The sequence below is a fragment of the Nasonia vitripennis genome, chromosome 3 (assembly GCF_009193385.2).
Source record: "Nasonia vitripennis strain AsymCx chromosome 3, Nvit_psr_1.1, whole genome shotgun sequence".
NCBI classification, from domain to species: Eukaryota; Metazoa; Arthropoda; class Insecta; order Hymenoptera; family Pteromalidae; genus Nasonia; species Nasonia vitripennis.
This window is the reverse complement of record NC_045759.1, coordinates 5,126,192-5,152,040: the sequence shown is the minus strand read 5'-3', so window position 1 is coordinate 5,152,040 and position 25,849 is coordinate 5,126,192. Positions and strand designations below refer to the sequence as shown.

The 25,849-nt window shown below is 45.2% G+C and overlaps 2 protein-coding genes across 13 annotated transcripts in view; both read left to right on the top strand.

Moving 5' to 3' along the window:
- LOC100120934 (tRNA dimethylallyltransferase) overlaps positions 1-10,486 on the top strand; it is a 58,804-nt gene extending 48,318 nt beyond the window's left edge. For 2 of the 6 annotated variants that reach the window (XM_001604478.6, XM_032598663.1), the window contains 4 exons: positions 7,871-7,967; positions 8,619-8,732; positions 9,750-9,941; positions 10,122-10,484. In XM_001604478.6, coding sequence (XP_001604528.1) covers positions 7,871-7,967; positions 8,619-8,732; positions 9,750-9,941; positions 10,122-10,403 — 685 coding nt within the window. In that variant the 3' untranslated portion in view covers positions 10,404-10,484. Of the gene's footprint in view, positions 1-7,870; positions 7,968-8,615; positions 8,733-9,724; positions 9,942-10,121 lie in introns of all 6 variants that reach the window. The other 4 variants (XM_016984713.3, XM_016984712.3, XM_016984714.3 and 1 more) reach the window with 3 other exon arrangements.
- An 8,918-nt stretch (positions 10,487-19,404) lies between these two features.
- LOC100120859 (collagen alpha-1(XVIII) chain) overlaps positions 19,405-25,849 on the top strand; it is a 128,090-nt gene continuing 121,645 nt past the window's right edge. For all 7 annotated transcript variants that reach the window (XM_016983447.3, XM_016983448.3, XM_016983445.3 and 4 more), the window contains exon 1: positions 19,405-20,128. In XM_016983447.3, coding sequence (XP_016838936.1) covers positions 20,118-20,128 — 11 coding nt within the window. In that variant the 5' untranslated portion in view covers positions 19,405-20,117. The remainder of the gene's footprint in view (positions 20,129-25,849) is intronic.

Here is a 25,849-nt window from a genome sequence, read left to right as displayed (position 1 = left end):
TCTTAAAGTAAAAGTAAACCAGTTTCGTACATATAGTCAGAAAAAAAGGTCGCGGCGATTAATATTCACTCGAAAATCCATCAATACAGCTTCGATTCTTCTCGCTAACACACGTATCCACAATAGCAGCGGCCGGAGATTCTCGGAGTATACCAAAGGGCCGGCACGCAGCGAAGCATCTTCCGGAAAGCGCTCAGGGTTGCCGCGGCTGCATTCCATAGACGAAGAAGAATTTGCGCGCATAATCGGAGAGGACCGGTCGTGCAGGGACTATCGCTTCGATTGCGCAAATGAACTCGACGTCGGATTTTATTTTTTACACGCTTACGGATGAAAAAATGTCCTGTACGCAAGGGTAAAAGTGCGAGTGAGCGAGAGCTTTTTCGAGCCGGTTCGAGAATCGGGGTCCTGCAGGTTGCGGTTACTTTCAAATTTGAAACTCCTCGCTTCTGATATTCACAGCTCTCACGCCTATGAAAAGCCTACGTCGTCGGATTTCGCGTGTAACGTTGCAGCCGTGCCAGCGGTTTCTCCGAAAAGAAAGCTCGTGCGCGATTCTACTGCGCATTTGAAATTTCGATCGATGCTTATTTTGCCGCGTAGCTCCGATGCGCATGTAAGCAGATAACGGAATAATTTGCGCAGTTTATGTGAGCTTCGCGAAGCGACGAAGTTTACTTTTATATTGTACACACGTCGATTTTTCGGTCAAAGTGTTAATGCGACGCGTGCGTAATATTATATGGATGAGTTAAGTCACTTCGACTCGGCTATATAGCGAAGCTTCTCGTTATCGTCGCGAGAAAGCTGGGCTTGCACTTTTCCTTCGCGTGTGCCATCGAACACTTGCGGAATCCAAGACGAAGTGCGTCTTATATTAGAAGTGGAAAAGTATGTCCTACGTCGCACGTGTGCGTATCAAGTTTGTGCTTTTGCGGACACTCGGTTTCCGGAGCCGGGACGACTTCCTTTTCTGTTTTTAATAGTACACACGCTGAGAGAACTATATATTAAAATTTACTACATATGAAGGAAAAATTACTATATTAGATAGTAACGGCAGGTCATACTCGCTCCGTGACGATTTTTACTATATTCATAGTAAAAATTGTTAGACATATATTAAAATTTGTTACGTGTTTACTAGAAATTACTATATTATATAGTAAAAATTATTTTAAGAATTTCTCCGTGTGCCAGAATTTGAGGTTATAAAGTTGATTTATGCAGTAATCAGAGACCAAAATCTATAATTTTTTGTTTATCTGGTATTATTAAGTGATAAAATATCATTCGCTGCTATTATTTATTGATTTTGGTCAATTTATTATTAATATTAACCCATGAGTAAATGTGATTAATATATCAGATTTAAAATTTAGTACATAATAGTACTGTTTGGGTAAGTGGTCAGCGCGCTCAACTTCCAATCCAGAGGTCCAGGTTGGATTCCCGTCGCCGCAGAAAAATTTCTTTCACTTAACAACATTAAATATCAATAATAATAATAATAATAATCATATTCGAATAAGCGCGTAAAATTGCCCAGCAAAACAAAATTAAATTTTTAAAAATTTCATTTCAGTATAGAAATTACTATCTGAGATAGTAAAATTTAATACAAAGCAAGTATAACCTCCGTTACTATATAATATAGTAATTTTTCCTGCATATGTAATAAATTTTAATATCTAGTTTTCTCAGTGCAGCCGATAACGACGCGAGGACGAGCGAGTTTCCGAGTAGTAGCCGACAGACGGATGGAGCAGACGGGCTGGTCTGGTTTCGAAAGAATATAGTCTGATATGCTTTATTCGAAGTGACGCCGATTGGTGTGTGAACAGCTGTGATCGCTTGCACTGTCTGGCTTTCTTGTATAATACGTGGCGACCGTTCGTATTTTTCAAGTGGAAATTCGGTTAAGCTTTTCTCTTCCTCTTTCACTCCTCGAGACGCTGTTATTGCACCGTCTGCCGGTTATCACCGTCTGGTCAAGTATTTTTCCGGAGAGCTCGAAATTCCTCACCCAAAGCTGCATACGATAAGCCATGTCTTTTAAATTCAACAACACGTCAAACGTTACGGAAAACTAGGAATTTCAATCCCATAAGTACCTTATCGCAGCGCGACCGATCGATAATACACCTCATGCGTCGGTTATTATCGAAGAAATATAGTCGCGCCGATGCACGCGTGTACAGGCTTATCTTTCATTCATGCGCCGCGCGATCGTCGGAATTAAGGCAGGATGCGCGCACTTTTTGCGAAACGCGATCGGCCGACGTGATGCAAGCTATTGGCGCCAATGTTCGATTTTTACCGACTAGGCTATGTACATACGGCAGAATTTCGCACGCGGATCGATGTGTGTGTATAGTGACAAATTTCGCGGGCTCGATTTTATCTTGTTTACCGATTCCTATGTGTCTTCTAGTATAACATACACCCGTTGCGTCACTGCGACGAATCGTTCGCGGATGAACAATGCCGTACAGAAGCTTCGAATATAATTAAGGTCACGGTGTGCGGGAAGTCGTTATGTCACGCGGCGCGCGCGGGAAAATCAAATTCGAGCGCCATTAGCACACGTTATAGTGGGAAAGAAGAAAATGAGACCGAGAGAGAGAGAGAGAGAGAGAGAGAGAGAGAGAGAGAGAGAGAGAGAGAGAGAGAGAGAGAGAGAGAGAGAGATAAGCCGATGCGCGCGAAATTCATAATTCATGCGCTACTGCGAGAGAGGGGGAGAGAGAGAGCGAGAAAAGCGGTCGATCGATTAAAAATGCAAATGCTAAGCTCGCGCCACACCGCGAGCTGGGAAGGAAAATGAAAATAAATGTTTGACGAGCCTGTTCTCCCCGCTGGCTCGACGGCGCCGACGACGACGACGACGGGAAAACTTCCGCTGATGCAAAAGAATAATCGTCGCTCTAGAGCCACTATCGCGAATCCACAGTCCTATCTATAATATACGAGCTGCTCTCTTCCTGCTTCGTTTTCCTTGTGAAATGAATTTCGCATAGGTCGGTTCTTCGAGTAACAACAATGACAAGAGCCTCGAGCCCTCGTTATTCCTCGTTATTACCAGCGGTGTGCTCTGCCTCGGTGCAGAGATTCCAAGCACGAAAGAAGCTCTTGAAAACAAGAAGAAGAAGCGACTTAACGACGCGGCGTTAAGAGGCTCGTTGCCGATATACTCCGCGGAATAATCATAGCCGGCAATTATCATACAGTCGGTACACACACACACACACGCGCGCGCGCACACACACACGAGGGTGTATGAATTCCCCATATGCCAATTGCCTGGCATTTCCAAGCACCTTCGGACGCCGTCCAATGATCGTCAACATTTGCGTAATTGGTTTTTGATGCCTCTCTTCGCGTATAACGAGATTAGAGCCCTTTTATGCGTTCGCGACTATTATATTTTTCGCCGGTTTTAGGAGCGAAAATCGCCATAAACTAATTAGCCGAATCGCTTATACATTTGTCCGTTTCGCAAACTAAGCGGGAGATTATAATTTTAATTGGGCTACCCGCTCGCACGATTAAGTTCGTGAATTATCATCGCAATCGCTTTTTGCGACGCCGTGGGTATAAGAGATGTGTATTAGAGCCCCACGGCGTGGCGGCGTTTCCGGATAAACTTCACAATAATTTCGCTTCGCATGCGCCGCTCGTAAAGAGGCTAATTAGAATGTGACGTATACAGTCACACATCTGCCCGTGAGAGAGTGGACGTCAAATCCTGTTCCTTGAGAGATTTGTACGCTCGCTGTCCCGCGAGGTTACAAAATACGTCAAAACAAGTTCTTTATCAACGCGAGGCTTTTGGTAGCTTTGACCTAATGGAGCTTATCTGGCTCGGTTTTTTCATCTTAATTAGATCGGCGATAGAGAGGGCAGATCGTCGTTCGAAAAAATTACGAGTCCGGTCACATTCGCCGAAATTTCGAGCTAGCGATCATCAGATTAGTTCGAGAAGTCCGGTATTCTTGGATGACAAAGCAACGTCGCACATCGAGTGACTACTTTTTTTCTATTTTTTAATCTCTTTATGTAATGATATGATGCCATTGTAAATCACAGCGCCGAAACCTGCGCGGATCGAATTGTCTTCCCGACAAAAGCCCAAATCAAGCTCCGATAACCTAAATAAATAATTATCGCCTACTAATCTCTCTCTACACTATATCCCTCCCAATATCTCTCATCGGCGACGCAAACAAAGTGATAATTTCGGAGAACATTTTAAAATAACTATACACTTATACGTATCACCGATTGACGAGTGAGTCGCCTTTATCGAGCGCCTTATCGACTCAACTTTCGAACTGTACAACGAGCCGTTGGCGCGAGAAAAACAATTTTCGACCGTTCGGAGGCAATCATTTTCATTAAAAATCACCAGTCCACCTTGCGTAAATCGTCGATTTCCACACAGCGCAGCAGCAGACGGCTCTTTATCTTCCTCGCGATCGTTTCACGGCCGCGGAAAAAAGATCTCGTTTGGGCGCGGCCGATTTCAAACGATTTGCCGGTGTTCTTCTCTATCTCGATCGAATATCGCTCTTGCGAGCTGACCCGAATCGTTCTCGGCTCTCGAATTACCTGTCGTCGCGATACTAGACGCTGCGATGTGTACCTATGCGTATTATATACACAGAGTCGGCGCACATAATGTGCAAGTTCGTATTTCGATGTCCAGACGATTTCATCCGATTCACCTGCGGATGTGGCTCTATCTCTCCGCGGCCGAAACACGAAACTTTTTCGGCTACTATTTTGCCCCGGAGAGCGTGAGAAACGCATATGGGCCGTTGTCCGCTAGAGTTGACTCTTTTGCTGGTAGCGTGTGTTTTTTTGATGTAGTGTACGATTTCCTCGGCAGATTCGCCGCTTGATCGGCTCTTTGAACGATCGGGATGAATCGAGAAGGGATATGATGACACGATGTCGAATCATTGCGTCGAGCGGCTGCAGTTTGTGCGAGTATAATTTATTGCGCAATTATCTGCAGATATTCAATAATATGTTTCTCGTCAAGTTGACCGACGTCTCCGATATGGTTAATCACGAAAAAACGTACCGTACATCGAGCTCTATCTCCCAATAAGCTAAGAGTAATCCACATACATATCCTAGTGAATTTTAAACGAGCCCCCCCCCCCCACCAAAGTCGAAAACTACATTAGCCAACACTCGACGGAGCAAAAATCCACACTTCCAAACCTTCAGCTCGCTGCTCCTTTATGAAAATTCGCCGTCGATGCGTAAGGAAGTTCGGCTACTACCTGCGCTTTATAAAAAGGCTACTTCTTAGCTTCACTTTCCCTTCCACATCAGCGTGTATAATAACGACGATTGCGACGAGACTCGTCTCTGACATTCGTTAGGCTTGTTACGAGCTCGACGGCTCTCTTGGTTTTGATACAGGCGTTTGGCCGCATCGGCGATCGCCGGCTCCGATAGGACAGCTCTGATGCCTCCTTCTCCCTCATCCCTATAGGTGGTCAGTCGCGTCCGTTAAAATTCCGCGCCGACTTTTTTGCTGCGACAGCGGCGATCCAATATTGCCGAGGCCCAACGATGTTGCTAATGAAGAGCAAGAGTGGCTTTGTCGGTATAGGCTCCGGAACAAATGGATGATTTGCATATAATAACGTGTGTATGTACAAAATTATTTTTCATACTCATAACCGGCTAGACAAACGCTTTAATATCAATACCATATAATTCTCTGCTCCACTTCAATCTATGCGTGTATACGCGGCTGTTGCCAGGTCAGCGATAGGCTCGTCGTCGTCGTCAAGTGTCTGCATGTTTGTGGAGCTCCTCGGTGATTAGATTAACGCCATATATACGTTTTCCTAAGTCCATGTGTGTACCTTATACAGCTTGCTTAAATGTTTACCCGCAGCAGGAGCAATGCATTTTTTTCATTTCTTCGCGGAGAGTAAATATCGTGTGTTTTTGTCGAGTAATTATTCGGACGGTCATTTAAATGAGCTATGGACTATCGTAGTAATTTGCTATACATCTTTGCACCGAGAAAAATATATAGTGACAATTACCAGAATTTAACTATAAAATCTAGCAGCATAGGTATATATACAACAATATTTTATAGTAATTATTACTGGTAAATTTATAGTTAACATTTTTGAAAAAATCGGTTTGAAATCGATGATTTTTTTACTATACCCGAACAGTCAAATTTACTTTATTTCAATAGTTAGTTTTACTATAACATATTAAGTATATTAAGTACTCAATAAATACTAAGTACCTATTACAATTTTTATAGTAAAAAATACTAAATCATTTAGTACGCTGTACTATGCTCTAATATAAGAAAATATAACTAGTAAACCTGACTATAAAAATTGTACCATGGATCTGACGAAAAAGGCCAAAAATTTTACTAAAATAATATAGTAACAATTACTAAAATATTGTTACATTTACTATAAATTTTGTGATTACTACCATATTTCAAATTACACTACAGTGTATAGTAATCTCTACTATGTCTATTTTTCTCAGTGTGTGTATGCGTATAAGATACGATCGCGATCGATACGGCAGAAGATCCAAAGTGCTTCCCCTTTTTGATCCCGTCGCTCGTACATACTCTTATCTCTCTCTCTCTCTCTCTCTCTCTCTCTCTCTCTCTCTCTCTCTCTCTCTCTCTCTCTCTCTCTCTCTTTATGGCGAGATTACGTGAATGGGCGAATAGTTTCAAAATGAAATCAAATACAGCTCTCTCGATGTACACAGTTGAATATAAAAAGGTCGCTGTGTGCGAGGATTTTCCTGTTCCATAAAAGAAAAAAAACGCTGATGGGACCGCAAGAGCGTGTTTGCTCGAGTCTTCGAAAACTAAACATAGCTGCTCGTTATTTGCACGAAGCGATATTGTATTAAAAACGAATTTCATTTCGACGGCTTCCGTGTCTTCGTGTACACGAGATTATACCTGTATATGTGGCTTTGAGGAAAAACGAGAGCTTATTTCAAAATATAAAACTATACATCGCACGTTAATACGTACAAATGCGTACTTTATTCGGAATCGGCATTAATAATTGATAAGTACAGTGTATCGATGACACTTGAGATATCTCTCGCGACGGTTGTAAATCGATAATAATTCGAGCACTGATCGTCGCCACTAACCGAGCGGGGTGAGAGAGGCTTCTGCATCGCAAATGAGCCATTAAACAGGCCATTAAAGACACACTCACACACACACAAGCGAACCGAAAATATCAACGCGACACGTGCGCTATGTACTGATGCGATCTTGCATATAGCCCCAATGTATATCGAAGCGATTGCGAATTCTATCGGTGTATCGCGCGCACTTCGCTAATTAATTATCTCTCCGGTTATGCTACAGATAAAGTCTCTTCGAATGCCTATCTGTACAGGCAAGAAGCTCTCGTATATAGCTGACCAGTGGATTATTTTGAAAATAAGCGCTCCGCATCATCGCGCTGGAGGAGGGGAAAAAAATTAACGACGATAGTCGCCGGCGTTTCGTCACCGCAGTCTCTTGTATAATAAAGTACTTTTTTGTGCAGCGCGTGGAATGTCGGTCATCGGTTCGGTATCAATCGTAGACTGTTTATTTTAAGAATATCCGAACGGAGCACAGAGTTTCCATTGAAAATTTTGAACACAACTATATGATGTGTGTATATGTAAAAATGAAAAGCGAGATAGTGCCGAGTCACAACTCGGAAGCATTATCTCATTCAAATGCGAGTATACTATATGACTGTAGCGTCACTGTACGATGCTGCTGACTCTTCGCGCGTATTTTATACAACGTGGCGCAATACTTATTGAACGAATGCTGTTGCAGGTCAGCCGATTACTCCAAAGGCATCTTCCAGAGCATCGGCTTCAAGGAATTTCACAACTACTTGATACTTCCTAAACAGGAGCGGGATTCCGAGACGGTAGGTTGCTACGTAAATCCACGTGTAATTTGGACCGTTTAGGGTGTACCGATCGTTTTTGCCGCACTTGGCTGAGGAATTTAGATATTTATTATTACAAAAAATTGTACAAGGTCGGAAAATTTCGCGAAAAAAGAACGCGGCGTTTCTCCATCCTTAAGCGAGCGAAGAGCGCGCAACAGTAAATTTTGCGAAAGCGACAGTGCGCTCGGCTATCGACGCTCACATGTGCATATAATGGGCCGATGCGGTTATAGCGTGTATACACAACTGTCTAGAGAGAGAAAAGTGGGTTATATGCGCGCAGCTCTGTGTGTACGGCAGCGCGCAACACGCGAGCCACTCTATCAGTGTCCCATTGTGAGGCATAGTTATGCGGCTGTGGACGAGAGATGCCGATTCCTGACTACAAAAATAGGATGTTATTCGTTACTTTTTCTAAAATTTTTTTTTTTTTAATTCGTCGAATAAGAAATGGAAAACGTTAGTTGTTGAAGTTTGCGAACTTCGCGATGTTTGAACTTGGATGTTAACTTCCTCGCGTACCTCGTCTATATTTGCTCGAGTCTGATGTGTATAGATAGTACAGAGGTCACATAGTCGCCTAGTTCGTAGCGCCGACTAGACTTTACGGACCGTTTGTTCCAGCAGGGCCAGAAGCTGCTGAAAGAAGCCATTGAGAATTTGAAAATAGCCACGAGGAGGTACGCCAGGAGGCAGCACAAGTGGGTGAGGAACAGACTCATACGAAGGGTGGACAGACAGGTAACTGTTACGTTATTCTCTTGTTCATTTATATGATATTCTTTTATCGCATTATGTCCTCGAGACGCATCTTATAATTGGCTTCTATGCAAGCACAAATGGGATGGGATACAGCTGACATTGAGTCCAGACCTATTACGTATATGCTTGTATGTGTTTTCGTAAAGCATCATTGCTGATGGAAAATTTTCCGGTTTCTACTGGATTATCGTCGCGACTTTGTTGGCCTGGATATACTGTGCTTATTAAAGCTATGCGTGCAATGTGCAGTGAAAATTGAGATAAGTTCGAGGAATGTTTAGCTCGATCTTTATGCTTACTCGGGATACTAATCAAGCTTGCATTCGCTGCGTCTGGTCTATCTTAACTGGTGACGTTTTTATCGTAGTTGGATGTAGTGCCTGTACCGTTTTTAATGATGATGTATCAAGCTACTAAATACTTTAGGACATATACTAGACTTTCTAATTCTCGACGTTTAATCTCGACGCTGTATACATTAAACGACCTGCATCAATGGGTCATCTTATCACTCCACGCAGAGATTCGACCTACGCGAATCGATTCAGCGTTGCCCCATTAATTACGATCCGTATTGCGAATCATATTAGTTGTGCATCTAAGCAGCTTTCCACCGTCATCTATTAACAAGCCTTCATTCATTCAAAATTAACCAACGCATGGAAGTCGGAAACGCTCTGTCAGGTGCAGGCGAAAGAGAATAAAATGACAACTAAAAAATAAGCGCACTAACAAGGATCTGATTTTCCTGCATACACATCCAGCCGCTCTATAGCAGCATAGAGCACAGAGCTAATAGTTTCGTGGACGCGATTGTCCATTGGCTCTGGTGGCTTTTTTCCTGCTCTTGTCACTTTCACATTCTTGCGCGCTCTCGCGCTCCTTCCTGACGGGCCGCCGCGCCGCTATCCTGTGTGTGTATGTGTGTATTAGCTCAATTTGTTAAGTCGCCGCACACGGCTACATGGTAGATCCTTGTGTGCTGCTGCTCCGCAGGTGCCGCCCGTCTACTCGCTGGACTGTACGGATCTGGAGCAATGGGAAAGCGAGGTTTATGGGAAAGCGGTCGAAATCGTGGCTGCGGTTATGAGCGGCGAAACGCCCCGTGTAAAGGCGACGAACAGCTCTGTCGACGACACCGATGCGAAAGTCACCGATCCCAGTATTGAAACGAACCATTTCTGCGAGGTAATTGATAAATATATATACACTGCACCGCGACAAACGCTTTTGCGGTTTGCGCGCGCTGCACAATCCTTCACTTTTACTCTCGTTGACGAGCGACGAGCGCATTGGCGCGAAGAGTTATGGCGACGCTGCGGGTAATTGAATTTTTTCCCTTTTGTTTTGGCTGCCTTCGGAGAATAGGTGTGTCAGAGGGTGTTTATCGGGGAGTTCCAGTGGACGGAACATATGACCGGTGCCAAGCATAAAAGAGTCCTGGAGAAGAAGAGAAGACTAGAGAAGGAGCAGTACCTGAAGGAGCTGGAGAAAAAGTCTGAAGCCGAGGCTGAGATTAAAAAGGACGCTGAGAATGGATCCGAGACTGAATCCGAGGCGAAGAAAGATGCCGAGGAAGTGCTACAAACTAAGTCTGAGGAGAAGAAGGACGTTCAAAAAGTATTAGAGGCTGAGTCTTTGACGACGTGAATACAAAGACACGTGTACAAATGATTATTTTGTAAATTTTGTACTGAAAACCACGTTGAAAATAAATTGTGTGTAAATACAGATGTGCTTGTTGATTCAAAATTGTATGACCCCCTAATTTACCGACTGTTGGCAATGAAGAGATCTGATTTGTCAATGGTGCGTAATAGTCTACGCTTTGGAGGACATTTCTGCAATTTTATATTTACCTTGAAGTATTACAATAGATTTAAAACTCGCAGTTATATTTATTTAAAACATTAAATAATGCTTTCAAGCACGACTATTTACTCGATAAACCTATATAATAATCTGCTGAACTTACCTGCAGTTGCAACTGATCTTTGACCGTACGAGTGCTGATTTAGTAGTTTCCTACCTTACCTACAGCAGGAAATCTGTCGTAGTCTATCGGATATTTTTAAGATGGCGTTCAGCTTCTCTCGGGCGCTAGTATTCAAAGACATTTATCATACAGTGATAATACCAAAATTAATTAAAATTGAATACAACATACGTTTTTAAAATTATGCAGTCTCGACTGATTATTGTATAATTAAAAAATGTATTCACCAGTTATGCAGATCTCACATTATCAGACGGTCTACTTGTATGAGCTTCATGAGCAAGTAATTAACGTTTCGCAGCAATACAATGCAATAGCAATACTTTCATGTTCGAAACCAGAATAAAGCATCAAGAATATTCACGACATATTCACTTCACCTGACTCTGTCGTCGCTTCATGAAAGGGGATACAGGACAAGAAAATCTTAGCTCTAGCTGAAACCTGCTAAAACCAGTTTCGATAATCCATTTATATACGTGGCAAATATAATTGAAAATACAAATTGTAAAAATACGAAGAAAAAACGGAAAATCGCAGGCTGCAATAACGCGAACTTGTTTGCCGTTGTTACATAGCAAGTAACTTTCTCTACTCCTCGAATGTGCAACACATCAAATTGTGTACAAGCTTATCTTATACTACACACAGTCTAAGCAAGCCGACTTTGCTTGTACCGAGAATATTCTTCAGTTAGAAGTGAGTATATACTTGCTCGAAACCAGCAACTTATTTCGCTCTCTCGCTAAACACAATTTTGTATTTTTACAGTTCACCAGTGAAAACTCACTGCTCGAACAGCGTGAGTCGAATTCTAGCTACTTCGTCCGAGGTATTGGCTCAACAATTAGCGCCATCAGCAGCAATGACGAAATTTCACAGAAGAAACGAGCGGAAAAAGTGCGCGAATGAACTTTTTCACGTTCTCGGATAACCTCAATTGAAGCGCTGCGGTATTACAAAGACGAGCGCGCAGCGCCAGCGATGAATCACAAATTAGATAACCGCCGGCAAAGCTCGAAGCATCAGTGTTTAACAACAATCACGTTTATCTTTCAATTACGCTTGCGAAGAAGGCGTCAAATTTAACGACGTTACTCCTCCGAGTCATCTAAATTCCATTTTTTATCGCCGATTCAAATTGAAAACAGTATACAACGATAATAAAGCTTACCGAGTTAACGAGCTTTTTTCCACCGTCCACCACGCTTTATTAATTCAGCAGTCGGCAATTTTTCAAAAACGCACCAGAGACGTCCATAAATCTACAGGCTGAATAATTTTTTATCAACAGCCGTTAACGCAATCATAACCACGTAACAGCAAGCGTGTCAACATGACGTTTACATGCGACGATCCTCCATTACGCACACGGTACGAGCGAGAGACCTCGTCGTGGCGCTTTTAATTATTCCATAAAACCGCAGTAAATCACGCATCGTCACGAGCCCGCAGAGTCTCTGCTCTCATAACGCGATCGAATCCCGTCACCGTCCTCGAGCAGAAAAAAAGAGAAGAATCAGCGAGTACATAGTGGCGCCTGCAGTCGTAGATGCAAATAGAAATGAAAAGTGCTCTCTCGCTCGCGTTTTGTGTCTAGGTCGCAGTCGCGCGATGAATTATTCGTTGCGATTTCCGAGAACGATCGTTGTTTTCTCGCTCGCGCCGTCTATTCGAGGCCTGATGGCATTTGCGAGAAAACGAGAGCCGTCGTTGTTTTATTTTTATTTCTTTTTCGTTTCGTTTGGTTAATCGACGCGATGACGCAATTTACATTGTCTCGTCGACTCGAGAGCTTAATCGTGTACGTCTCTATGTATACCCACTAGCTCGTCGGTTAAACCTTTATCCTACAATTTGTCGAATTCGTCTAGACGATGTCCATCTCTAGAATCGAACCTTTATCGATTATTAAAATCGTTCCGAGACAGAAGCTCTACTGCGACCAACTGTGCGAGCTTTAAGAGACAAATCGAGATAAGAATTTTCCGAAACTACGCGTGACAAAAGCTATTCTTCGTCAAGTTTCCATAAGATCAGAGATAAAAGGCGAACTTGCTCCGCGTGCAGCTTATATTACCCAGCGCCGATGAAACACCTTTTGCAATCGCTATCGGAAAGCTGCTCTCTCGATATCAACTTTTACAGCTCCCCCCCCCCCCCCCACAAATAGGACGCACACACATAACGAAACGGCTCCGAAAGCTCGCCGGCATGATATTCAGGAGCGCGTTCAGCGCGTAACTCCTCGTACACGGCGCGTACTTAGAGCGGAAATTTCTACATTGGAAGCGGCGGGTGGACGTTTTGTCGCCTCGCTAAACCCAAAGTTTAATTACCAGAGAGCGCGGAGCTAGCGAAAAGTTCTCTCTGTGTCTGTTGTGTACATGTACAGAGGCGAACGACTTCCGTCGCGCCGAGGACACGTGCTGCCGGACACTTTATAGAATTTAGAGCTGGGTGTGGATGTTCTTTCGCGCCGTGTGTCTCGTGTGGCGGCGACGAACCTTTTTTTAGGAGCCAACGTGCCGAATGAGAGCTGACGCGTTTTACGCGAGGCTATTTTTGTCCGGCGTATTATATCAGTAGGACTTGCGAGTGCGTGTGTTCGCGACTTGCGATGTCGCGTGTGTGTGTCTGGTTCTCGCTTCGTTTACTCCTTTCGACGAGTTTCTGAAGCTTTTTTAATATTACACCGTGAGAGGAGGTGTCGCGTTGATTTTTTGATGCTCCGCGGTGTGAAAACTTTGAATCTCGCGGCAACTTGTAAAGTTTATGAGAATTTTTTGTGTCGCTGCGAGATTCGATTGTTGAAATGCAACGGGAGTGACTCGTCGAGGATAACGAGGTTCGAAAATTCCAGACGGAGTGGCATCTATTATTTATAACGATAATTGATTTTTTCTGCTCTTTCCTCTCAGCGTAGAAACTGTGAATCTTACATCGGGTAAAATTCAAGAGAATTTCCGATGCTGCTGTCTGCGAATGTGAGATCGGATTTTTGAAATGGGTTTTACCTTTAATATAATCAGTTCAATTAGTTATACGATTATAATTGCGTTGCTTAATCGTTCTCGTCGTATTGATTCGACTGCCTTCGTATTACCCTCCACGCGATCAATAAAATCAGATCGACATTCCAGTAATTAAACCCCAAGCCGTAAACGCACGCTATACACGCACGATCGTAATTATATTAAATTACATTACATATCTTTCCCGTAACGCACACAATCAGCATAAAATTACTCCGATATCAAAGAATCCACGACAGCTCCGAGTGCTTTCCCCCACAATCAGCACCCGAATCCAATCCAACAGTATTTCTCTCTTTCTAAAAAAACTCGCCTTATATACATATCGTCAAATTGCATTAGGCATTGCGCAATCTCGCTCGCGATCTCATAACTCGGCGCATATCTCTCTCTCTCCCAGCTGTAGTTTCCCTTAATTAATGCGTACGTACACCGACGTGTATAGCACAGCAGAACTCGTTCTTGGCGTCCAATAATCGAGCCATCCACGATAATCGAAGCGTGGAAATTCCTCACGGAGAGAGGAGAAGCATTCTTCGCTGTAAACAGCGCGACAAGCGCGCGAACGCGAGACAGAGAGTTACCTTGGAGAAGTTCAATTAGCTGGTCCCTGCAATTTACGTCGCTTTCCCTCACCCCCTTTTACTCGTTAATTGCCCTCCACCCCCCTATACATATAGTTCGGGCGAAACAAAGACTGGACTTGGATTTAAATGTCAATCTCCTCGGAAAGGGGGACTACTATTTCGTAACTCCGTTTCGAGAGAAGAAACGAGTATGCGTCGAGAGCCGAGATTTATGCACGTGAAGGATATAAGTTCGCTGGTCGTTGCGCGCGCTATAGATTGTGCTTGTTTATAAATTTGTTGGTCGTGTTTTTTTTTTTCGTTCTTTGCTGAGATTAATGTTATGGTTGGGCAGTGATAGAGACAATTTCGTTGATCGGCGGTGGCTTTGATTGCGGGGAATGTAGACCGAGAGGTGTAATTCCTTTTTTTTTAAGGGAAGATTTATGTGGGCTTTTTGTCCGGTGTCTCGTTATCGTTGACAAAGGCAATGCTGTTATGTAAATGGAGCGTTACACTTACGAGTATCGCATTTTATCGCAGTGGTGAAATCTACTAGCTATGTACTTTCTCTTCTATAGTCCAAAAAGCCAAATATAATAATAACTGCAGCATAAACCAAAAATAATATAAAAGTTTGAAACACACTAATCCAATCAGTCATTCCGCGAAAACGCGGGCACAGTTCAAAATCAAATATCTCCTTTATGAATCCCGCGAAAATAGTAACTCCGGACTCTAATTCATCAAACGCATACTCTGCCAAATACGAGCTTTATTTGAAAATTAAATTTCAAAAACTCCAAAATCCGCTTGCTCTATAGTACACCCCCAAATAACTTCTAATTGAAGCTCCATTTCGAATTTCCCGCATAGATCGATGTCGCGCCCGAAAAACTCGCGTTCAGCAATTAATCCACGTCGCAGTGGGCCCTTTCCGTATAAGTCACCAGGCTCTCGTTTAATTAAAAACGTCGCCCTCCGCGTTTATAATAAACGCTTGCATTACAGCGCGATGACAAGATTTCCGCCGGACGATTATATTTCATCGCGCACTGCGGCCTTGACGAACGCGCGCGAAAAGACCGGTTCTCCTAAATTCTGTCGGATCCGATCTCAACTGATTTTTATCCGGCTGGTCGGCTCTCTCGCTTTGGAAAAAATAATCACGAGCTCTCTCGGTTGCAGCGCCTGATTAAACTCGAGAGTTTTAAATATCATCTTTCCTAGAGGTCGTTCGGGAGGAAGGAAAGGGCTGGTCTGTTTAACGGACTTTTAATTAATAGCCTCGCGACGCGTGGAAGGCAGGGGAATTTTCTGAAAATGTTTCCTAGAGCGTCTTGTGTTTATCAGTCGGTTTCGTTAATTTATATGCACCGTTGAGCTTTTCTCGGACCGGCCGTGTTCGGGAGATAAAATCAACGGCGTTTAATTAAATCGCTGCGCTGTGCGCGCCCGTTAGATTTAATATCGCGTGGAAAAACTTTAATTGAAAATGTATATTTCAGAACCGTTAGATACATAAGTATTTTTACAACTTTTCGTTTACAGCTTTTCCAAACAAACAACCAGTCAATCAGAGCAGCTCATCCCTCCACATTGGAACGTCCCCTTCTTCACACCTCAGCGCGCGCTCGTCAGGTGCGAATTTCGCCGGGTCGCCTCCGCCGGAGCGTCATAATGAAAGGTCGCGTAATTTCGAATTACGTTCGCCAATTTTCCTAATCAAGTCGTCCGCCGCACGGCCGACAAAAGCAATATTTCGAATTTTCAGACAGACCACCGATTTCACGGCCATTATTGCACGAGCTCGGCCGAGAGTCGATAAAGCACTTTAATCATGTTTGAACGTCGCCCCCTTTGATCGCGAGTTACGTACGCGTAGCATCGCTCGGAAATATTAGTATGTGAGTGGTATCTGAAAAATTCGTCCACTTTTTTCGGCGAAATTCTTTTTAAGTGCCACTTTGACCTGTCCTCCTTTTTTCGGGGGTTAAAAAATGTCCGATCATCGATGCGAGCTTTGCGCGTAATAAAAATCGAGTTTCGCTCGACCTCCGATCGCCCGTAATTTCGGCTTTTGACGTCTAAATTTTCGTCGCTGCAGCCTTAAAAAAAAAAAAAAAAAAAAAATCGCACCGACGCTTCTTAATATGTCCACGGAAATTATTTCTGCGAAAATAAAAGTATTATGAAAACGGAACGGAGTTATTGATATTGCTGCTGTTCTATACCTATACGCAAGAGTTCTATATTAATTTCGCAATATCCGAGAGACAAGACGCTCGCGCTCGAATTACCTCGTGGTATTCTATTGACGACAAAGGCTAGAGGAATTTTTCATAGTCCCGGCGGCGTGATTGCTATTAACGCGCAATTATAAGCCAGAAAGGTGAAAAAAGAGCCGATAACGTTCGATCAGGAAATTGTCGACATTTTTCATTGAAATTTTTCGAACACGTTTCCTTACACTATATTCTCAAATTAAACATTCTCGATATCCGCCTGCAACCAATGTATTCGCATTATATACTCCATTTCCGTCTGGTCCATTTATAGAACAGGCGAATCCGATATTTCCTGCATAAGTCGAGCTATCGCTTATAGATCTCGATGTCCAATAAAAATTACATTGCAAAAGTCGATCCGATGAATCAAACGGCTCGCGGAAACAATACCGGCGCGTATAGATGGCAATCAGCGTTTCGCGATCTCGAAAGCGGATTGACTCTGTAGCTATATAGCTATATACACTGCGCGCGGGCACTCGAGACAAAAGCGATAGAGAAGAGAAATGCGATACACTGTAGAGAGAGAGAGAGAGAGAGAGAGAGAGAGAGAGAGAGAGAGAGAGAGAGAGAGTTCGATTTTCCATAATCGTAAAAATTATCGTTATCATCGGAAATTGGAGTAAAGGGTCGCGAACTCCTCGAGTGATTGTGCTTGCGAGTCAAGGTTCATTGTTCGATACCGCTCCGCGGCCGATCGTAAAATAAGTTTCAAAGCGACCGTGACGCAGTAATCAAACGATTTTCTCCGTTTCTCTCGCGCTGTATACTATAGCCGCGATACGACTCGTAATAAAACATCAAATGATTCTTCGAGTATCTCGAAAAGTAGTATACACGACGGTGCTTAACTCGAAGGGCTTTTAAAAGTGAAATCGGTATAGCAACACATTTAAAAAAAAGCGCGGGAACCAGTTTCCCGCGCGTAAAGTGAAATTTGGCGCGGAGAAAAACAGCGACGGCGCGAAAGCCGGAAGTCCGATAATAGCAATTACAATTAGTATAATATTTCAGCTTCGTCGACGGCTGCGCCGCCCCTTAGCACGGATCGAAATTCAAAACTCGTTTTGCCCCTCCAATTACCAATCTTCCAGTATATAATTAACTTTGCAAAACACGACGCGCGACAAAAAGCCGAACTCGTTAATTAATCAATCATAGCATACAGTTCGAAACAATAATTTTTTTCAATCCCACTCGAGGTCTTAGGTAAGAAAAGTCTCGGATAGTGAATTCCGGAGGTGTGCGAGCGCGATTATAACCGCGGAGATAAAGGAAACGCGCTGCAGCTTCTTATCGGGATCGACGAGGCGTCAGATCCGTTTCCGGCTGTGAACTTTTTCCGTCGACGCGAGCAGCTGATTCACCGACTCGAGAGCGAGAGCTAACGTCTGCAGTGTTTTTGGGACGCGTGACTTTTTGCGCCGGCTCCCCGCGCAATGAACTTGTTAAGGGGATTTTCGATTAGAGCTAATTGCAAGCTGCTGCCCAGACGCAAAAAGATGGTCGGTGAGTTGATTAAAAATTTCGCGGATGGTGGAATTGGGTCGGGCTGGATGCGAGGAAATTTAATTAAAATGCAACATCACCGACGACGATCATTCTAACGCGACGGCGGACACGCAAGTACACTCGTCGACTCGAGGCGATCCCTTTTTGTGGATCTAGGTCGAAGCGAGCCCTCGAGTTGTCGGCTTTTTTGCCGCCTCGATGTATTAATGGCCGAGTAGAAAGTGGGGGCAAGTTAGCTCTCTCTCTCTCTCTCTCTCTCTCTCTCTCTCTCTCTCTCTCTCTCTCTCTCTCAAGACGCCGCCGTCAGTCATCCGGAAAAATACTCGTCCCTCACTCGAGAGCCTCTTGAATAATATATGCGCGTGTGTAATGGCCCATGTAGACGCGTTCATTAATCGCGACTATCATCTCTCGTGTCTTATCGTTAACGCCACGCGCGATTAATTGAATATACTCGCGCACGCGCCGACGAAGCGTTTATTTATTTTTCTTGCGCTAATACAGTACGTGGTTGATTTAGGACTGAATGCCGTCTTTATTAGCCGGAAAATATGGAGCTTTATAGCGGTATTGAATCAGCGCAGCTCGTCTATTCTCGGGCGGGCGATTTCCACAACTTTCCGCGTGTTTTTATCTCTTTCCGATCTTCGAAGTGTCCCCCAGTCGCTGGCGTGTTTTGAGAACTCGCCGTCGGTCTAACGGATGACCGGCTATTCTAGGACGAGAGCTTCCGAAATAAAAAAATCGCAAGCTCACCCGTGCAATATAAATTACATCCCGCAGCGATCCGTTATTAGGCGCGGCCGCGTGACTCGAGATCCTCGGGAGATGAAAGAAAAGCCTGTAGAGCTCGAAGTTGGCCGATCAAAAGTTCGGCGATTTAAAGCCACCAAAAACTATACTCGACGTTCCAGCAGTACAATGCTCGCGATCAAGCTCAGTCGCTCGAAAAAAGACCGAACGCTAATTGCCCTAGCACTGCGATCATCATCATCATCATCATCATCATCATCTAGAGAACAATCCCTCATCGCGGAAGTTGGACTCTCTCCGACACACGCAGTGAGCTACTCCTACTACGGCAGCGTTCGCCGGAGGCTGTGTGCTCGGAGAGAGAAGGAGCGCATTATAGTGTGCCGAGAGCGAGAGCGAGAGAGAGAGAGTTGGCGGGACAACCGAGAGATGGGGAGGAGAGCGCGGCGTGCGGGGGGAGGGTGCCGCCGGCACATCACATGCGAGAGCCGGCAGTCGCTAGCGCGACACGGTCGCCGCCACGTGCTTTTTACTCGCACATATCCTCGCTCGCCGTACGCGCGCGACAAGCAAAGAGTTATACACGTATAGTATAGTAGAGAGAGAGAGAGAGAGAGAGCAGCAGCTGCGATAGTGAGCACAGCAGCATTTGAATCGGCCCGCCGCGGACGCACCTGCGCAGCTAAGCGCTCGGCTCGGGCATAGCTATCGCACGCGAGAGAGAGAGGATTCTCTCGCGGTGCTCCGAGACGCGCGCACTCGCCCGGCTGCTGTTTGTGCTCGCCGGTGTGTTTACCGTTGTCTGTGTGCTCCTCCTTTTTACACCAGTGCGACATTCCCTGACTGTGTGCGCGTTGCACCTTCCACGTACTGCATGTGTGACAGGGATCGATGCGTGGCGCCTTGGTGCACGTAGGCGCAGCAGGATTATCGCCGACTCCAGAGTGCAGATCAGTGCGAAAGTGCATCGTCTGATCGAAAACAAAAGTCGAACAAGCCGGCAGTGATAAAAGTCTCGTTAGCGTCAGCCGTACGACTACTGCAAGCGCTGCTGCACAGGGTATTCGATTGGCTCCGGGCGCGCCACCTGCGCCGGCTGATTCCACGCACGGGATCTCCCCTCTCTCGCGGACGTGCGCGCGTGTGCCGGAGGAGCTTCTTTATCTTCGAAGCGCCTAGTCTCGTTCTCATCCTGCTGACGGGAATGACTCAATATGTCGCCTAAGTAAGTATACTGCAACTACGGGGGATTATAATTAGCTCGTGTGTATATCGGGGAAACGCAGCGCCGGATTCGTTTACGAAGTTTCCTGCGGCAGTGGCCTCGAGTAGTTGAATGAAAAAAGTTGCTGATGAAATTCGCTCGGTTTAATTTCCCCCGCTAGCTCGCTCTAATTGACTGCTTTTGCCTTGTTTCGCCTGAAACGTTCGCTGGACGTTTTAGCTGCTGGAAAATGTATGTGGGAGCTTTGACTTGTATATATTACGCGAGATGTCAATTAAGGGCGCGCATTCTTCTGGATTTCCGAAAGCGAAAGCTTCGATTGGTCTTGCGCGACACACGCGATGGCATATGTAGTGTAGGAAGTTGGATGCACGATATGAAAGAATAATGAAAAAAAAAAAAAAAAAATGCGGCGAGTTTCATTATCGCGGGCATAAGCGATACTTCGTATGCATCCTCTCTGGATTGATTACGAGTTCGCTCTGTGGTGCAGAGAATAAAAAGATTTTGTGTTATAAAAAAGAATGTTATTTTTTGAAATACAACGAATTGTTTGTACACCAAGAACATGATTATCCACTCATAGATCAACAATCATCTCCGGCTAACCACTCGAAATAATCAAAATTTCTCACGGTCCACACGTGCCACCACTTCTCAAAACAGCCATCCATCAAGCAGCTACTCCTCCTCTCTCTCTCTCTCAAAGCCCCAATTGTCCATCTCGAAAAGTAGCTAGCCGCCTCGCTTTTTTTTCGCTCGAGAATTGAAATTTATCACCGCCACCCGGGCCCTAACGACTCGTCGCTTCGCGAAAGCACGTGTCTAGTTTACACAACCCGGCGCCGAGTATCATAGAAACACAGAAGCCACCGAGCCATTAGCGGCTCGAGCTTTTCGGGTTGATCCGAACGCCCCGGAATGAGTTATATCGCCGCGTCCGCCTTGTATTTTTAGACGTGTGTGCTGGAATCGAAAGAGTCGGCTCTGGCACATAAGAAACTCAGCGGCTTCGGAGAGATGACGACACGGCGAATTAATAATGTAGACGTTTTCGCAGAGGAAGAAGAAGCTAGCGCGCGCTTGTTATTGTATCGCGTCGAGATGAAGTCGTATAGAGGCCGCCGCTTTGGCATTGTATTTAGATGAGAGCCGCGCGCGCGGTGACGTTTGATGTCGAGTTTAATATAGTCCCATTATGCCGAATATTTACGCCGGTGGCCGTCGCTCTTACTTGCCGCTATTTTGCGATGAGAAATTTTTTCCAGCGCGAAATTTCTTTTGCCACTAGAGAGAAGTCGAGCAAAGAGCTTTAATTTGAGAGCTGCGCTAAAAACTCGCGCCCAGCGAAAGAGTAATTTCGCGCCAAAAAAGAATTTAAACGCCAAGTTCCTACTAAGCGCGCTTGAAAAAGAGAGAGACTTGGGCCGTAGCATGACGTTTAAAATTTTATTGCATTATGCATGCGGATGACTCGCGATTCTGAAATAAAAATCGAAATTAAATTCTCTCATAGATTATATTGCTTCCAAAAAATAATAATAAGGAATATCACGTCGCAGTAGCTTCTTTTTTCCTCAACAACAACGTCGTGTATTACTTTTTAATTAAACTCGCCGCCGTACTTCCCGTGTAATTTTCCGGAGGCCAATTTATTTTTCATAAACCCGGTAACGCAAAACAAGCAAATTAATAGCCGACGTCCTTCCTTCAAAAAATTTCAGCCTACGTGACAGCCGCGCGTCGAATTCCGCATCGGATATAATAAAATATCGGCTGGAAGTCTCACTGTCGATCTTGGGCGCCAAAAATATCGAGAAATTGCGCAGCCGCTGAGGAATCCGATCGATATGATTGACAGTTCAATCATGCGCTGGAGCCAGGGGTAGAGGCTTCTTTTCATATGCAGCGGTCGTTTGGCGCCCGAGGAAAATGATTTCGCGACCGTTTAAACGGCCGCCACGGTCTAATTGTCTCGGGGAAAATTGAAAAGCAAGTTGTTGCTGGCGGCCGATCGAGTTGCCCATTGTTTCCGGCGGGGGAAACGTTGACGCCCACGACTCGTTAATGGAGTTTTCACGCGGTCGTTTGATTATGAAGAGCGTTGTTTTCGCGCTTGCGCTGGCGGGAAGATTAAAAACTGATTCGGTCCTGTGGTAGTAGACCTTTTGAGGCGGCTGATAAAGTAGGGGCTTTGTGCGAACGAACGAGCTCATTTCCGAGCGCGCGAGCTTTATTTGCGACTTGCTGCGGTACTTCCTTTGTTGCGTAAGGCTTTGTGTGCGATTTATTAAGAAAACGCGTTTTCTTTCTCGATCCGCTCGATGCTCATTGCTCCGGAGCTTTAATTAGCTCCGGCAATAGCGTTTTCAGGATTTTAATTTTTCTCGTCCGAAAAACCCAGCAGCCGTTCCAGCTCATTCTCTCCGTAAAGCGCAGCCGCACATCGTCGCGGAAAAATACGCTCGCGGCCACATAAATTCCTCGCACCATAAACTCGACCTCCCCGGCGCAAAAATAACAGCAGCAGCAACATGAGAGAGCCGTGTGGAGGGCCAGCTCGCGTATATGATTTTTCGCCACCAGCACAGCTCGCGCGCGGTATATTTATTTATCGCGCGGGCTGTACACAACGCGCGAGCTTTATTTGTCCGTATAGGTATCGCGCGCACGTGTGTGTGTGCGGTACTGGCACGTGGTCCCCGGGCGCGGTGCATTAATCCGCATCCGGCGTATATTTACGAGGGCGACACTACACACACACACACACACGTGCGCTGCGTATTAGGTATATAGAGTGTGGTCGTCGGTCCGATGCAACGTAGCTATACGTATACTCTCTTTGCCGGGTATATAGGGTATAACGAGGGAGATCTTGAGATTGTTGTGCAGCGCGCGGGGGCCGAGGAGCTTCTGCGGTATTATTTACGGGGAGAGAGAAGCTCGCGCGCGTTGAAGATGTTTTATGACGCGAGCAAGTGACTTTACGAGAGGCGATCTATCTGTTGCTCGTGGTTTGGGATGATACGCGAGCGTTTTGATTTTCGTGGTTTCGCGAAACCGAGATATTTCTTGCGAGAGAAGCGAACGGTTAGCTCTGAAAAAAAGTGGTTCGAAATTATTTAAAACGTCGCCTAGTTAGCGCAGAGCGTGTAACGAGTTCGGGCTCGTTAGCAATTATCTCGAAAGCGTACAACAACCCTTAAACGTTTCTGCAACAGTATAATAACTAGCGAGCGCGTCTTATTAACCTTCGGAAACGAGCCGCGCAACCAAAGCTGAAAAAAAATGGCACCGCGAGTTTTCCAAACTCCCGTAACGTACGGTCTAGTTGGAAGCCATAAAGACTCGCGTGACTCAAGACGCGCATTACGGCTGTATACAGTTCCTTTTCGGCTCTGATCGTGCACGGAGCCACTTAGCGCCTTGTGTACTACAATACACACATACACACGCGTGGATATATTCCCTTGGCGATGATGCTCGCTCGCTGCAAAAGGGGCTGTCGAGTATTCCCCTTCGTGCGATATCCGAGAGGAGCAGCTCGCGCGCACGGAGCTCATTAGCCCGTGCGATGGCTTTAGTTGCGCGACGTCTTGTAGGTATACAGCGATGGCTAAACTGCTTATGAGGGGAGACGATTTTTGGTTGTTGTTGTCGTAGTTGTCGTTATACACTATGTAGGATTAAAGTTGCTCTCTTACTTACGAGCAGCTCGGAAAGTTGCTTCTTCAATGAGTCGACGCTCCTGCTGTAGAAGCGACGTTTTTCTTCTTCTTTTCGCGGAGAAGAAGAGACGGCGTTGTTTGAACCAAACTCTCTCGTGCTTCGTTACAATGAAAAGTTTGATTAGTTTTCCTTCTCATTTCTCGCCGAGTGTGTCTCTTACTTTTTGTTAATCGATACCACCCAGTGTACACTACTGATACATCGCAACTTTCAAAAATCCCGCCAAAACTTATTGCAAAAATCACGCGGCGCTGTTTTCACTTTTACGATCGCTTCCCGGGGAATTAGGCTTCTCGGAAATTCCGCCGCTGCACAGCTGCTCGGCTCGCGCGCGCATAATTTTCCGGAAATCGGTTTGACGTAAGTAGGTCAGAACGTGCTGATTTTACGAGTTTGCCGAAAGTTCATCGTTGCATACCCGGTATACACACTACCACTGCTCAACGCGTCTCTGTACACACGTGTGTCTGCGTGTATGGGTTATTATACGCGATATACTGCAGGCGCACTAGCGGAACGCACGCGTTTGTGGAATCGATATGGCCGAATGAATAATATCGCGGCCCCGGCGAATCGAGATCGGTTTAAATCGGTTGCCGCGAAGCTCGGAAATGGCGCTGCGTCATTTTTACTACTATCTTTGCTATTTCGACGCGATGCGTAATGCTTCCCGTTTATCGCTCGCGCTTTATCCTCGCGAATTAAATTTCAGCTAATGCCATACCGGATTAGCTCACGCGGGAGATTCCGCCTCCTTGGTATACGTAACTCGCGAGCTTTTTTTTCAACCGAATCTCTAATGAATTTACGCGCTCTATTCCGTGTATCTAACGAGCTAATCTCGTTACTTATAAACGATTCGGATCAACAAGCCAAAACGCACACCTCGTCCCGTGCAATAACTCACGCGCGGTCATCGTGGAAAATATTGCAATAATTATGCTCCGGCGGAAGCAAACACACACGCGCGAGCGCGTAGTCAATAATCAATATTAATCGGCGGTATATAACGCTTATAAAAAAAGTTTCTCACACACAGCATACATCCCGAACTCGTGTATACAGTTATCATCATCGCAGCCTGTCCAGCGAGCAATATAACACGTTATCGTCGTATATAATCAATTAAGTCGCAGCGACGGCCGGTGTGAGCTAGCTGCGCGAGCGGCTTTCTATTCGATTAGCCGATATATACAAATGAATATGTAAATAGCGTCGGGCCACATGCATAGGCGATGAGGAGATTCCCCGGACGAAAAACAATTTACACGAGTTGCCCATCGCGCGCGGAGCTGCTCTCGAGACGCGACCTGTGTGTACGTATACCTGTCGGAGAGCCAGAGAGAGAAAGAGAGAGAGAGAGAGAGAGAGAGAGAGAGAGAGAGAGAGAGAGAGAGAGAGAGAGGACGATTTGACGAAGATTTGGGATTCGAATGAATGCAAACGACGAGACCGAGTTCCCCCGTTTAATCTCGCGGCCTCGAGGAAAGAGTATATATAGAAGCTTCTTTCTTTTTCTTTATATTCCTTCGGGGCAATATACATGCTCTCTCGGTTTTCGGCGTCTTTCGTATGCAACGGGCGGCGAGGATATACCGCCTGTTTGTTTTATATGCTCGATCCTCGAGAGCGCGGGAGATTCAAACGACCGGACGATCTTGCATTTTATTTTTTCTGAATATCCTCCGTATCTCTGAAAAATCGACGGTAAATTTCATTCATAACTGAGGTATATGTACAGTATATACCCCTCGACGTGTGCCCCTTGAAAAAACGTGCCGCGTGCGCTCCTCTTTTCCTCCCTCTCTCTCTCTCTCTCCCTCTTAGTCGAGGGCTCTCTTTATACGCTCGTCGAGAGATCGCGTGGCCGTGTAATTACGCGACTCTGGCTTCATTCATACATGCACACAGGTACGTGCAGCAGCAGCGAGTCTTCATTCATTAGCTCAGAGCCCTGCGGGGGCCCACGTCAAATTAAAGAGCTGCGCATCC